The 15765-nt window shown below is 56.3% G+C and overlaps 1 protein-coding gene across 3 annotated transcripts in view; it reads right to left on the reverse strand.

Moving 5' to 3' along the window:
• DHX32 (DEAH-box helicase 32 (putative)) overlaps positions 1-15765 on the reverse strand; it is a 35853-nt gene that overhangs the window by 656 nt on the left and 19432 nt on the right. For all 3 annotated transcript variants that reach the window (XM_037051173.1, XM_037051171.1, XM_037051174.1), the window contains 8 exons: positions 15020-15395; positions 10491-10736; positions 9192-9291; positions 8943-9101; positions 4369-4560; positions 3390-3539; positions 1640-1827; positions 722-903 (listed from right to left, as the gene is read on the reverse strand). In XM_037051173.1, coding sequence (XP_036907068.1) covers positions 722-903; positions 1640-1827; positions 3390-3539; positions 4369-4560; positions 8943-9101; positions 9192-9291; positions 10491-10736; positions 15020-15395 — 1593 coding nt within the window. The remainder of the gene's footprint in view (positions 1-721; positions 904-1639; positions 1828-3389; positions 3540-4368; positions 4561-8942; positions 9102-9191; positions 9292-10490; positions 10737-15019; positions 15396-15765) is intronic.

Genomic DNA, 15765 nt, shown 5'->3' on the forward strand with positions numbered 1-15765 from the left:
CCTCTGTCTCTCCTAACGCATCGGTCCACACTTGGCCTCCGAAGCCAGACCCCTGCTGGCTTCTGTCACCGTGCCTGGACCGTCACCCTGCCCCATGGGCAGAGGCACTGCAGCCACACCCACCCACTCTGCAGCCACAGGGAGCCCGAGGAGGGCTGAAGAAGATGTCACCCCTCTTAAAACCCATTGAGGGATGGGAGTGAAAGACACAAAACGGTACTTGAACAACAATTAAAATTTTACAAAATAAGTGAATAACTGCTACATGAAAATGGGCTCAATATCACTAATTGTCAAGAAGATACAAATTAAAGCCAGAATGAGGTGTCACAAAGAAAATCTTCCATTGCTTCGTGCTGAACTGGGCGTGAACCCCACACGCTTGTGGCCCCGAGCCCTGCCGCTCTGGCGCCTGCCTGTCTCCGCCTCTCCCTGCCGGCCCTCCCCACTGGCTCCGGCCTGTGGCTCCTCTGAGGGGAGATGGCTGTGCTCATCCCTTCCCAAGGTCGGTACCTGCCCACACCTCTGCAGGTGCCCTGTGCCTGGGGTCACCTTTCTATGATGCGTCTCTTGGGGGCCATTTCTTAGATGGTTACCCATGGAGACCTGTCTTTAGGCTGCTCCAGTATAAACTGCTTACACCTGAACATAATAAGCAAATCTCTCATTTACTCCTTGATTGCCAATTCAATAGGAACCCTTTGTACTCCACGAAACATACAGCTCAGGAGAGGTTTCGGAGGCGATGCTGATGTAGTTGTTGTCCGAGACGCTGAACTCGTGGAAGAGCACCCACTCCGGCAGCCTGCGGGAGACGGAGTACCCGGACAGCGGGTGCAGCTGGGCCACGTGCCTGTGCGTCAGCATCAGGTAGTTCCCCGCCCCGTCGACGTCCCGGGCGATCTGCCGGCAGCGCAGTCGGGAAACGAGAGTGAGCATTAGCGTGGAGGTTGGCACGTAAGAATCCCAGAGTACTCGTACAGAATGGTTAGAACCGCAGACCCGCCACCCACCTTCCCTGTTTCCAGGTGTTGGAAATCAGACTGGTTTTACCCAAAGCTGCGAGACGGTGGTGGGGGGAGTGGCTTGCGCATGTCCAGGGTGGCCGCAGCAGTGGGGTCGGGCAGTAACGCCACACTGTGGACCACACACGTGCCATGTGCTTCACACCCGATGTTCCGGCTCACTTCTGCCTGGGAAAGCCTGCCACACCAGCCCCCGCCCTTTCCCACACGGATGAGGAAGCCCACAGCAGCCCCTCGCCGTGGGGGCACGGCGCGCCTGCTCCTCTCGTGTGCTGGCAGAGCAGCCGGGAATGGCCGCCTCCTTCGTCGGGCAGCGAGTCACCAGTGGCTGTGGGCTGGCTCCCCGACAGGCGGGGCAAGAGGCTCTGATGTGCAGCCCAAAGGGCGTTTCCCAGCCATCCCTCCGTAATGGAAGGGGCTCTCTTCACTCTGATTTAGCCCCTCACTCCCTGATGGGAAGACTATTTACGTGCTGTGTCTTTAACAGCACCAGGCGCTTTGTTTGGCTTTAAAGTTCCCAGCAGTGAAACAATCACCCTGAGAGACCCCAGGCATAATGACCCGGAAGCACGCAGTCTGGCCGAGACCATGGAGGCCGCCCCAGCCACCCTCACCTGCATGAAGTAACCGGACAGGAGCGCTTTCTTCAGGTTCAGAGTGTTTTCCTTGGAGCCAAAGGCGGGGTCCGCATAGGGAAGCTCGATCCGCTTGATGATTTCCAGGAGCTCAGCCCGGATGACGTCCGCGGTCCTGAGGGCGGTGCAGCTGAGGAAGCGGTCCTGGCACCACTGCTCCACGCAGCCTAGGAGGGGAGGCGGACAGGTGCTCTAGAGGGCGTGTCGCCATCTGAAGGGGCCGGGCCGGGCCAGGAGGGTGCTTGCTCGCTGCTCTCCTCCGTCCTCTCTTGTTCGGAGGAGGAGGTCGCAGGGATAGGACCTCTGGTGGCTGCGAGGGGCCGTCTGGGGTGCTGCCAGAGGAACCTGCCCTGGCTGGGGTTCCACGGGGTTCCGTGACCCCACACAACATGGAAACAGCGTGTTCCTACTGTCCCCTTTGTCCGGGGCTGGGGGGGGAGGAGACCGTCCCGGGTCCACACTTGACCTGCCTGCACACAGCAAGGGCGTGTGGGGTCACTTTCATTCAAACTGGAACTGGAAGAGCTTCTGGTGGAAAGCCCCCCCGATCCGTGAAAACATCTCATGTAACTGTTTTACTGTAGGAGAAGGGTTACTTCTGGTTGATCCGGAGTCTGTAGCTGCCCTGGCTGCAGGTTTTACATTGGAATTCAGCCACCTGCTTCAGTCTAAGTCACTCTTTCTTGCCCCGTGAGTATGATCACTTGTGGACTAGGGTTTGCCATGAACGGGCAGTACACGTGGCCTTGGCGTGGTGGGCAGCAGACCTGTCGGCCGGTCCCGCCGCGCAGGCCCATTCGGAGCAGCGGGATCGCACCCTGACTGGCACCACCCCTCGGCTCTCACAGGGGTCGCCAAGTGCCCCATGTCCTGTCTGCCTCCACGGTCGTCCCCTGTGCCTCGAGAAGCGTGCTGCCTGCTCTGTGCAGCACTACCTGCCCTTTGTGGCGCTGTCGTTCACGTTGCCAACACAGCTGTCACTGCATGTTACCTTCCCCACCACCTCTTGCAGTGGAGGCGGCACAAGAAGCTTTGTGGGAAACAGGTGAACCCCACCGGCTGCCTTTGGAGACTTCGGCCCCGCCACCTGCTTAGCCCCTCCGCCCCTGGAGGTGCCCTCTCTCCAAGCCCAGCACAGCAGCTGCACACACGGCTCCCCAGTCACTGAGAACGTGCAGACATGCCCAGAACGGCTGCCTCACCAGCTTCCGCAGGCCGATTCTCCTCTGGACTGGATGCCCCTGCCCTGCCCTCTGCCAAGCTGTGGCCAGATTCTTCCCACCCGCAGGGGTGGGGGTGGTTTGGGTCGCTCTGGCGTGCTCCACACTCCCTGAATCCACGCCCGGCAGTGGGTGTGCCCATTACGGAGAGCAGGAAGCGGTGTTTGGACCCAGGGGCCACCTAGAGGTGGCAGTTCCTTTTATTCTCCCCAGACCCCAGAGGGCAGAGCTGTGCTGTGCCAGTCGTGCCCTTGGAAGGGTGAAGGGTGGCCCAGCTGAAGGCTGGGCTTCTAGGTCCAGGCCCACCTCACCAGAGCTCTGGGCGCCGGAGGGAGTTTCTGCTGCTCAGTGGAAACCTACGGGTGCATTTAGGGCCTCAAGCACCATTCCACTGAAGTGACCAACATGGCTAGGGAGAACGGGTGTTTGACAAGTAGCCGTTTAGCTTACTTTGGGAAGGAAAGGTGGACTTTGAAGGTAATTTATGAGAATCAGAAGCATTCACTTACGCTCGCTGGTGGAATTCAGAGTTGTGTCGTGGTAGGCCTTGTAAATGTTGATGAGGGTGAAGTGATCACCTTCAGGATGTAAAAATGTCTTCCAGCAGGTCAGGGCAGCCTCCTCCGCTCCGTGTGGCAGGTGCAAAAAGCAACTGGGAGCTAGAAGGTGCAAGCGGTTACAAGGTCAGCAGTAACGGAGGCAGAGGGAGGCACTCCATGTCAGCACAGCACGGGGGCAGGGAGCACAGCCCTGGGGCAGGGAGCACAGCCCTGGGGCAGGGAGCACAGCACGGGGGCAGGGAGCACAGCGGCCGTCTGACTGGACAGTTACGTCACCCAGCGGTACTTAGAGACTGCAAGGGGCTCAGGGGGAGTTGTCACAGTTCTTCTTGGTTCTGTTTGCTTTTCTTAGCTCTCTGCTTGTGACACCAGCTGTGTCACGGTGGGTGTAGGGACTGAGTGCTGAGGCCGGATGCAGGGACAGGACTGGAACACAGGTGCTCACGCAAAGCCACCTCCGGCCTGTTCTGCCAGTCAGAGCGTAACGTGGACCAGACGGACCGAGAGGAACAAGGGGGCAGGAAATGAACTGGCACCCACGTCATCGGGTTTGTCTTGGTCTGTGCTGACTCGTCCAGCACGGGTGAACCTGGTGTGCTCTCCTGTGTCAGGTTCAGGAGTTCCCTAGGGACACTAAGGTGTCTGGCCCACATGTGGCCCAGCATGGCTGTGAATGTGGCCCAACGTATGTTTACTTAAAACATTTTTTTTTTTTTTGCTTCTCAGTTTTCTTTGGTGTTTGTTTGTGTATTTAACGTGGCCCAAGCCAACTCTTCTTCTAGTGTGGCCCAGAGACATCAAAAGGTGGAACACCCCAAGAAACTGTTACCGTTTTCTACCTTTTTCGCCTATTAAAACCCCAGCTCCAACAGATCTCACTTCAGCGCTGCGGTGCACCACACACAGCAGCAGCGTGGGGAGTGCGTACCTGTCACCATGGCGGCGATGGTGAGCATCTCGTCCACACAGTCAAACTCGCAGGATGCTAGGATGGACTTGGAGAGTTGGGGATCGAGGGGAAACTCCGACATGATGATTCCAAACTCGGACAGGTTTCCATCGTTGTCTAGCGCTGCCAGGTAATCTAAGTCTTCCAAAGCCTGCATCAAACTCTCCGGGGCTAGGAGAGGAAAAGTGATCAGGGAGTGTCAGGAACTGAATTCGTCCTCCCGGGATGAACAGAGTATCCGAATCCACAGTTTGCAAGACAAAGAATGTCAGGTGATGAGGGGCTGACTCGGGGACACTAACGAGGTGAGCTGGGTGCTTGCCCAGCTTAGAAGTTCCAGGGCGGGGAAGCTGAGTCCCAAAGCTGGCGCTGCGGGTCTGGGAGACCCTGGTGGCCCGAGCTTGCAGGCCTGCGACGGGCTGTGCAGAGGGAGGGTCTGGGAGGTCTATGCAAGCCCCTCCGCTGGTCAGCACAGCCCACGCATGAATGGCTGTGGCCAGACAGGGCCGCCCAAGGAGCACACCTGTGTGCCCGGTGCTCAGGGTTGGGGCGCTGCCTGACTCCACCCTCCAGGCAGCAAGAGCTCACAGTCTGAGGGGCCCCGGGTAGGAAACAGGAGGGAAACCCCCAGACGCACACTGCTCAGTGCTACCCGACAGGTCCTCAAATCGGGACTGAAAGAGTCACCTCGGCCCAGGACAGGAGCTGCCATGTTTACAGAAATCAGGATGTCTGATACCCAACACAGTAAAGCACAAGGTGTAGCGTCCAGTAAAAAGTTACGAAGCATGAAAGGCAGGACGATAAAATTGACCAATCGAACCTGACCCTGGGCTCACGCAGACGACAGGAGTAGACGAGGACGTTAAAGTTATTTACTGGCAAATAAGGCCAGAGGCTCATTTTCTCCATCTTATATAACATTAATAGTGGTGTGGTATCTATTACATATGCCTAATCTCCACTGAAGAAAATCCGTCTATTATCTTAGGCTCAAGTAAACACCTGTTTTCCACCCGTCTGCTACACGGCAGAGCAATAAAAGCCACACAGAGAGGAGAGTGAGTGTCAGTCTGCTGCTGCGTTCCCACCCGAGGAACTGGAGGGTTTTGAGAGAGCCCAGGACGGCTTTCACTGGCCTCACTTCCAACGTGTCCCGGTGGGAGGTGACGACTGCGAGGTACCACCTTTTTGCATCTGGGAGACTAGAGACACAGATAGTGGAAGCTGACTTACTTGTCCAAACTTTAACCACTGAACTATGTGCCAAAATTCCAGACAAATGGTGTCACTCGATGTCAGATCCGAGCCAGTCATCTGCTAGGATGTGGTCAAGTGCCCCATTCCTACCAGGGCACTATGGAAACCCCGGGGAGGCCCTGTTGTGGGTCTGGGAGGGACTGTGGTGCTGCGGTACAGCTTGTCGCAGCTGCGGCTCTGCCACACGACTGCCTGCCAGAGACCAGCTCCCAGGAATGGCAAAGGTCGGGGCCGAGGGGCTGCGGGAAGCAGCCCCCACAAACCTGCGAGAGCCCAGACATCTGCTGGGGTGGCCAAAGCACAGCTGTCATCCCCAGCAGCAGACAAAGCAGCCCAGTCCCTGCTGTGTGATCTCTGTGTGTGGCGCAGCACTGAGCTGGGCCCTGGAGGACTTGACTCTGTGTTCATGTCTTGTCCTTGAGGTTGGAGCCAAGCGGAGACCTTGAGGAGTCGCAGTCCCAGGAAGGAGACAGATGGGCTCTTTGGAAACGAAAGTCCGAGCAGTTCATCAGTGAGCCATGAAATGAAGGGGGACAGCTGACCTGTGCAGAAGGTACAGGAGGTAGCGACAGAAACCAGCTCCTCCGATGTGACAGCAGGAGAGCTCAGGAGCACACACGCAGTTACGGAAAGCTGCTCCTCATTTTTATGCCCTGGGGTCATTTGGCTGCACAGAGAGGATCACTGACAGAAATAATGCCATGGTTCTGCCCCTGGTCCCAACACCAGGAAAAGACGATGCCTTTGGGGTTTACGACCACAGAGAGAAGAATCAAGAAGGCAGCACAGACTGTAAAATGACTTGGGACTTGAGAGAATAGGGCTAGAGGTCGGCTGCAGAAAGGACAGGAAGGACAGACTTCTGGAGGTTCAGTTTCACAAGGACGGGCTCACAACACCTGGCACTGGCCTGGCCCCTACCCCAGTGTGCCACACACGGCACCTGGGCACGCACAGCCTCGTCGGAACCTCTCAGTAACCCTGTGAGACAGAGGCAGGCACTGCCCTCCTGTTACTGCGGAGAAAAGGGCCTGCAAAGTGAGGTCTTGACCCCGGGCTGGTCACTAGCACTGTCTGTTCTGACCAGTGGGCTGCCAGGCAGCTGTCATGGACGCGTCCTGCCCCAAGTCCACGGCTCTGCTTTAGCGACTGGCCTCGCAGAGGTAACTGGCACTGCCTCCCAGGGCCAGGGCCGGCCTCCGCTCCTTGCACTGTGAAAACGCCCTCCGCAGGACCTCCTGCCGCTCGGGGCCACGAGCCCTGGGCTCCAGAGCCCAGACAGGAGTCCCGCAGGCGGTGACAGCCACGGCATTTACTGTGCCAGGCACCTTCCAAGGGGCCTACTCACATTAGCCAGTTTATCTCAACCCTACAAACGGATCGCTTTGACTGTGCTCGTGTGCAGACGGAACGTGAAATGGAGGCTCCCAGAGGGCCAACAAGCAGGCGGCTGGGGCCCAAGCCCTGACTGTCCCCCGAGCTTTCTGGTGTGGTCCCCTGACTACAGGGTCCCCTCTGCCCAGTTTGGCCTCTGACCCCAGTGCACTTTGAACAGCACCCCCTTTCGCCCTCAAGCGTCCTGGCCAAGCAGTAAGTCACACGGTCACTGGGCCCACGCAGAGCCTTGGGGATCGAGAGCTGGAAGGCTTCCATTCTGTGCCTTTTAAATCTCTCCAGATTCTGTTTCACACTCTGGAAAATCACTTACTTTTTTGCTTTTAAGATCCCCCCCACTGGCTCTTGAGTTGTTTAGCATATCTGGGCCTTTTCCACGCTCCCCCCTGCCACCTGAATACAGCAACAAACTCGTGTGGCCTTTTGACAATGAACAGTGTAACCTGCATTAATTCGAAACCTGGACCAGGGCTCCTGCCAGTGCGCTGAGGACACCTGCTGACCCCCTGGGGCTGTGTGGCGGACGGCCAGCCTCACAGCCCTGCTGCTGATGGAAGGGTCCGCAGCCAGGCCGTGCACGTGGTCCACCTTCCCTCCATTCTTCTGTGAACGCCAAAGGCAGTCCAGTCATTCGTAAAGAAGTGCACGGCAGTTCTCCTGTGAACTCACAGACCAGGCTGCCAGTGTGCAAGGCAGGAGTCCAGGGCACCTGGACTCGCGGATCCCTGGGCGCTCCGTCAGCACCGGCGGCCCAGCGACCGCAGCACGTCGAACCCTGTCCTGGTCAGCACCGACACCAGCCTCTGTGGCCCGACTGTGCTCTGTCTTCGTGCTCCTGCCCATTTTCTTGAGGCCGTTGTCCTGTCCTGCAGGCCGTGTCTGGCCAGCATGTGTTTGGGTTCAGTGTTCACAGACTGCCCCCAAACCCAGGGTCTGGCCACTACCAGAACGAGCTCCGAATCTAGGCCCAGGGATGGCCCCTGCTGTAGTCTCGTCCAGCTTGACTCACTTGTCTCCAAATCCCTGTGTAGGTGTCACTGCCATTCCGAGAGAGAGACCTCCACGACCCCGACCGCAGCGACTTAGTCACTCTCAGTGGAGGTCAATCCCCAGCACCAGGGAAGAGGAGAATGACCGATGTTTTAAAAGGGGATCTTATGTCATGCAGTTCAGTTAACAGTCTGCGGCCTAGTTATGCCAAGTCCATTTCCTCATGGTTCACGGACCCTGACGGCGCGCGCAGGTCCAGCCAACCTGCATGTTGCGTCGATCAGCGGAATCACGTGCAGCAGCCGCAGCCACACTGGGGATTTTCGTCCCAAAACAATGGGTCTGAGTCAGTCCACGGGGAAGTCTCCCCACACACAGCAGAGCAGTCGCGTGCACACTGTCAGGAGACAGAAGCAGTGACCCTGCCCTTTGTCCCCTGGGGCTCAGCTCTGAGCCTCACAGAGGGTACGAAGGATTTCTGCGCTGTGGCCGCGCGCTGTTTGCTTTCCAGAACCTCGGAGAGACAGCCTTGCTCTCCCTCTCCCTTCCTGAGCGGACGTCTGCTCTATTCCTCACCAGACGCCGGGAGCAACCTGGTTACAGAGGAGGGGACTCCTAGTGGACTGTCCCCACCGCGAATCCCCCTTTACTCGCGGTCGGTTCCCGCCTCCACTTCCACACTGTGCTTGCTCTCTGGACGCCTAAGGCCCGGGCGCCCTACGCACCAGTGACCGATGGCAGACAATTTTCCAGTGCCAGAGCAAACACTCCCTGGGGTTTTAAATCACTTTGGAAAACCTCAGTAGGGACGATGCCTCGGCACAAACCAAATCCCCAGGCTTGCTCGCACCGCGAGTGCAGAAGGCAGGTCTCAGCCCCCCTGCCCGCCGGCGCACAGGCCTGGCTACCTGGTCTGTTCATGAGGTCGCAGTGGCCTAGGCCTGCAATGTCAATCCTCTTCATGAACAGCACCATGCTGGTGAGGTTGGCTTCCTGCATTTCTGCCGGCTTCAGCAGCTGCATGTCTTTGGAGGCAAACTCTTCAGAGTACAGACGGAAAAGTTTTCCTAGAAGAAATGAAGGGGGATGGCTGTGGTGTCTGTTTTCTGCGGACAGGAACAGACACCAGTCGGCGCTGACGCACACAGGGCTGCTACCTGAAGACGCGGCGCCGAGAATCTGCTTGCGGATCTCCGCTTGGCTTTGGCTGATGGGCTGCGTGACCCGTGAGCTCGCCCTGATGCGAGGGTTGTACACCTTTAAGTGGAAAGACAGCACCTTTAGCATCAGGTGGCCCGTGAGGTGGCCAGCTCACGGGCCCTGACATGCCTGTGGCTCGGGCAGCAGCTCGCCCCACGAAACGCTCTGCTACAGGGTCGTTCCCTCCGTAAGATGTTGATTACGGCGTCACTTGTCTCAAGACGGAAACTCCAGGGCATGATAAATGGACCGAAAGGGTGTCCGCTTTTGTTGTAGCGTCAGCAACTGTGGGATCTCCACCGTCTGCTGCAACACTAGCACTGTCACCCCTCCAGGGTGACACTGGTGACAGGTGCGCAGGTGCCTCGTGGGCAGGAGGACTGTTACCTGGCCATGCCGTGTCTCTTTAAGGTTCTACTCAAATCGGCCGTGAGCCCAGTGGCCTCACCTTCTTAACACGCACCTCTCCCACCATATCGGCTAAATGAAGACCCCGTGCGGCACTCGGTGCTCTTCCGAGGGGGTGTCTCCAGGATGAGTAATGACCCCGGGTTCTCGGGACGGGGGCCCGGTTCAGTAAGGTGTACCCAGACCGTTGCATGGGGACCCTCCCAACAGTGGGCCGGGGGCACTCAGAGACCCACGTTCCGGAAGGAGGGGAGCTACCCCACATCTGATAACAGCAAAGGGGTCAGCCTCGGGCAGGCTGTCTTCGGTACGTACACGCCGTGACTCAGGTCCCGTGTCTTGTGGGTGAGAGGCCCTATTCCATCTTCCCCAATGTTTTTCTTTAAAGATAGCTATATAAAAATATTACGTTCTTTAAGAATTTACAGTGGAATTTTTTCATATCAGTTATAAAGCCAAAATCTGCTTAAGTCAGTGTAGTGGAAACTGCTTTCTAGTAAACTTCAACACAGGGGTTACTGAAGACACTGAGGGTGTGTCACCGTCTGTCACCAGAGACACTGAGGGTGTGTCACTGTCTGTCACCCTCTGCTCTGCTAGGGAAAAGCCACTGGTGAGAAGAACCTCCACCTTATGCTTCAATAGTTGTGTCTTTCCTCAAACTTTTCCTCTGGCGTCTCCATCGACCTAACTCGCTTCCAGACCACTGCTCCGTGTGCACACGAACCAGTACCGAGCCCCCCAGTACCTGCAGTTCACCCTCGCTTTCTGGTTGAGAGAAGGGTGGGGACCCAAGAAACGTTCTCGACCACCGTGGGCGGCCCGTCTAACTGCGCGGTGGTACTTACCCTCCTGCTCTCCACGCCCACGTCGATCAGGAACCGCACGGTGCCGCCGCAGATCAGCGACTCTCCGGGGCTGGCGGTCAGCACCACTCTCCTCTGGCGACCTTGGCCCCTCGTGTCGGTTTCATCGTGTGGCTTGAACAGTGCGCATTTCTCCTTCGGATACAGAGGAACCACCACCAGCTCGCCAAGATCCGGGTTTAAGTTGGATCCTTCTTGACAGACAGTTTCATAGGCTTTCTCAATATCCTACGGTGAAAAAAAAATAACACCATCCATGAGAATATGGTACGCTACAAACGATTTGACCACTTACCAAAAAAGTCCAAATGAAGTAAAACTCCAGACGAGAGCTGTAGAGACAGCATGTGCACAGCGAGGGAAACGCCCGTGTGATTGTGTGTGCCATTAAATGTAAAAAGAACACGGAACTGGAGGAGAACGTTGTCTTCGGGAAGATGACTTAGAAACAGTTTCACTGCTTTTAGTCCAAGCCTGTTTTCCTCTGTGAGAGGTACTGCCTCGGCCTTCAGGCCGAGTTTACCCTACTGTTCTAGCCGGATGCGGTTCCTCCTACCCATCAGGAGGGCAGGTAAACGCGAGCGATTCTCCCGTCAGGGATGACGGGCACGGTGCCTCCTGGTGGCAGAACCGCGAATTACAAACCATTCTCTAGGCTCCGACGACTGCCGCATCTACACACACACAGCCCAGCGCAGGCTGGGCCCTGCCGGCACGTCTGAACAGCAGGGACGCAGTGAGGCGGGCGGGAGGGAGGCCTGCGCTGGGCTCGTCCGCGAGAGTCGGGCCTTAGAAATGCCCCTGGGAAGTGCTCCACCACCAAACAGGCCTGGAAACAGTGGATTATTTCCCGAAAGCTACACATAAGGCATGTGCAAAAAGCTCAAAAGGCACTTACGTAGTATTTTTCTATTTCTCTGATCACTAGGTTTCTAGAGCCTCATGTAAAAAAAGATGTAATATAATTCTTATACCTTTTATTTCCAAAGTGTCTGCCTTCTTAAGGGCTCACTAACGAGCAGCATGGAAAGAACCTCATTTCATTAGATGCATTAGATTTCACTAAAAATCCCTGTAAGAATGACTTCCATGACTGTGAGTCACCAAAACTGACTCGGTCTCGCAGCACTGAGCTCACCTCTTCCCTCTGTACCGTTTGGGGAGCGGATCAAGTTAACCAAGGGTTCTGCAGGAAGACAGGTCTGCCTAGAAGAGTAGCCAGGTGTCACAGGTGCTCGGGCCTTGGCCGCGCCCTTGGGAAGCTCCAACCGAGCAGGCACCCAGGGCCGGTCTGCTCTGGGCAGCACGCGGTGGTTTACACCGGGCAGACTTTCCCCAAGAAAACAGCACGACCGTTGGTCATAATGGATGACAACTTGTCAAATGGAATAATCAGAACAAAACCGTCTCCATTTCTGTAGTCCAATCACGTCATAATTTTACGTGAGGGTTGCTTAGAAACCACAAGGAAGAGAACAGCATTCGGGCTGCGTTTCCCAGTGGCCGGCTGCTGCGAGGCTTTCCTGGACACGCACGCCTGCTGCCCTGGGATGGCCTCGAGCGCGCCCCTGCGGGGCCTCCCTCACCCTCAGTGATGACCTGGAGTCGGAAAGGGAGTTCAACTCCAGCACCACCCCAGGCAATGTCCGACCCAAAGGGGCCTTCAAATCGTTAGGCAGCGCAGCTCTTAGTCTCTGAGAGCTGTTTAAAACATCACGGGGGCCACCTGTTTCTTATTTGCGTCTGGTTGCTGAAACTTCTAGTCCTAGGTGGGTTCGAACGTTGCAGTTGTTCCAAATGGGCACAAAGAACAAATAAAAGAACCTGTCAGAGGAAAAAGCAGAAACAGAAGCAGGTGTTGGGTGCAGACTCCTCACGCTCAGCTGATACACAGGACTTCGAGGTCAGCACCTTCCCATTTGAAAAATAGGCTTCAAATATGCACTCTGTGCTTTAGATGGTTCGTTTCTTCACTCAATGTGTACAGTGCATTTACCCCTGTGGGACTTTCCTACAATTACCCGCAAAGCTGGAAAACAGCAGTGCACAGGGCAGGACGCTGCTGGGCCCCGTGAAAGGCCTGCAGTGAGACAGAGCCCTTTGGGGGAGGACCGCAGCGGCACTGTGTCCGGGCGGCTTCAGCTGCACGGGATCTGAACAGGCATTGCCGTCGGTCTGGGCTTCCGCTCTCTGTTTAATGTGTCTGCTTGTTTTCCAGGTTAGAAGACAGTGAAGGGATAAGGAACAGGCTGCAAACGCCCAGGGCTCTCAGGCTTAACCGAGTGCCAAGACACAGGACAGCAGGCGACCCCACGGGTGGGGGCGTCGCCTCCCAGCAGGGTGCTCAGCGAGCAGTGAGAGAGCGTGCCCTAAAAGGACAGTCGGCACGTTTCTCTTCCGCGGCTTGCACTTGTTTTCACATGGCACTAAACTGCTATGACAGATTTTAAAGTTTTATATAGAAATCAAGAAAGCTTCCAACAGGATGGAGACCAATGGCCAACAGCTGTTAACTCGGATTTCAGAGCAAGACGATTTTTCTCAAGAGAGATTCGAGACCACGGGAGAGGAGTGTCGCAGTGGCCATCCTGACGCACGTGGGGAGAAGACGGACGCTCCACTGGGACACCAAACTGCTCAGCTTCTTCGGGGGCAGGCGCCGAAGAGAAAGCCAGGGAACAGCCACAGAATTTGGGGCTGAGCTGTGAGGACGAAACTGGTTTCCATAGAAGATAAGCTGAAAGGGTGGTGGGGGTCCCTGTAAGCCGCGAGGCTGGGAACACTCGCCCTCAGGGCAGGGCTGAGCGTCCTCAACCCCAGGGACGCAGAGCTACAAAGTCTGCCCATGGCCTTCGCTCGGCTCTCACCTCTGAGGTTCGAAGACTCTACAAGACCGATGGTTTCTCAACAGGAAACGCCTTTCTGGCCTGACCTTGATGTTCTCTCACTTCCTAAACCCCGTGATTTTGTCACTTTTATCACCATCCTCAGTCAAAATGCATCTCCTTAAAAGTTTGACATTTGAAAGTCACTATGCCATTAATTAGAGCTCACATTAAACTTAGAATCTAATGCTCTAAGACCATCCACACTACCCCTGATTCTGTTGCAGGACTGACTTTTCAAATATCCATTTTGCTTTCTCTGACTTCAAAGCTGACTATTCATCCACCACAGTTCCGCTCACCACCCTCCACCCCCCCCCAGGGACCCCAGCTCTCCAGCATCAGGCCTGTAACTGCGCCTTCCTCCCTTGGGCGTCGGCTGCACCGACCGCCTGTCACTGCTTTGCCTCCTGATCGCTGGATGACAGGGCTTCCTGGGATATCCCGAACCATGCACGGCCAGGACTCGGTGACAGAGTAAATCCTGGATTTATTAATTGTGAAACTGAACGGTCTACTCATGGAGGCTGATGAACATGCTCTAGTTACTGGGTATTTGATGCTGACTGGCCGTCTTTACGGACACAGGCAAAACCGGAGAAGTGAGAAAGCTGTCTAGTGCCCCAGGGCCGGGAGGGGCCGCCGTCCTCAGCACGCTGCGTGTGCAGTAGAACGAGAGCCCTGCTGGTGCTGCTGGTAGCGGGTGGCCACTTGGGAGGAGCCTGGCAGAGAGCCGGGCCCTCGGCCCTCTCTGTCCAGCTGGTGGCCCCACCGGCGTCGGACAGGGTCTTTGCGGGTTTCTGCTCAGTCACTAGAGTCACCCTCTGTCTGGGTCGGGGTCTAAAAACCAGTGCTCCCCTCTCTGGGTGAGATGACCAGCAGAGGGAAAGACCAGGAGATCGTTCAGTAAGGTGAAGGCCCCATTCTGGAGACGATGGAAGCCTCTGATGGGGGCGGGGGCTGCAACAGAAAGCCTGCGTCCCCAGCAAGCGCCTGGTGGTGTGAAAGCCCAGAGGCTTGGTTACACATTCCCAGCTGTTTTCTTGAAAAGACATTTTCAAGAATACAAGTTCAAATGTTTCTCCATCTTTCTTAAGAAAAGGAGACCCGGTGTCTGGGGACGGCCTCCTGGGCAGGCCAGAAATGACCCTGTGTGCACACCCCTCCCCTGACTCTTGTAGGGACACTTGCAGGACTTGTTTGTTCATTGACTCAGTGCCACGTACGTAGGTCACATTCCTCACTGCACCAAGTTCTCCCGGACACGGCAGAGGTGGCCAGGGGTGTGGCACATGTCAGCGTGTGTCCGAGTGTGTCTGCTCGGCCACGGTGAGTCACGGCAGGCAGGGCCAGCACCAGCTTGCCCTGGGGCAGCCACAGTGGCCCTGAGCAGGAGAAGGGGACCCAGGATCCTAACTGTGGCCTTGCCGGCTCTCCGTTTTCAGGGCAGCATGTGACTGGGAAACGCTGCCCTTTCAGCTCAGGTGTATCTACCTGTGTTTCCTCTGAAGTGCAAAATGGAGGTGTGGTGGAACCAAATACTAACAGTTCATGAAAAGCGTCCCTACAAGGTTAAAAGGTTTCCAGTAAGTAACCTTATCACTGTTGGGTTAGAATATCACTCACCTGCTCACAGGCCAGAAAGACTGCAATGTCACCCTTCTCGCCGGACCGGTGGAGTTCACAGATCAGGCGTACAACAGCCTCCAGAGCCTCCCTCTGAGCCCCACCGAGGTGCACGACCTCCACAGGGTGCTCACTCGCCACCTCCACCACGGGCACGCCGCTTCCGTAGTAGGAACTGAGTTTGCTGACCAGGGGAGGCGAGGCGTTAATGATGAGCTTCAGCTCTGGTCTGGCTAGCAACACGTCTTTGAGCAGTGCAAGTAACACGTCGGTCGCAATGCTTCTTTCGTGCACGTCGTCTAAGATGACGACCCCATAGCTGCTCAGAAAGGGGTTGGACATCATTTCTCTCTGCAACATGTCATCAGTACAGTACCTGCACGGAAGAAACGCTCGAGTTGGAACATGCGTGTGGGAAATCACACCAGACACCCACCAGACCTGCCCTTCCTCTACCCCTTCCTCTGAACCACGAGTCCCGTCTTTACTGGGCCAAGATTCCGAGGCTGACAAAACCAGCAGACCTGCAAAACTGCAAAACACACATAAGCAAGTTTTAAAGCTTATAAAGCGATCCCTAGAGACCCCTTCTGAGTCCTGGGTTACAGACCTCTGCCTCGGTGTTTATCACGGGCACTCTAATGAGAACTACAGTCACCCTTTACTCTGAGCTTCTAAAGCCAAGCCGGTCACAAGACATCTTCGGCAGGGAAGCAACTCCCATCTCCCGGCAGTGGGAGGGTGCT

This window comes from Sturnira hondurensis, unplaced genomic scaffold (genome assembly GCF_014824575.4).
Source record: "Sturnira hondurensis isolate 20B ecotype Veracruz unplaced genomic scaffold, ASM1482457v3 Scaffold0007208, whole genome shotgun sequence".
Lineage (NCBI taxonomy): Eukaryota > Metazoa > Chordata > Mammalia > Chiroptera > Phyllostomidae > Sturnira > Sturnira hondurensis.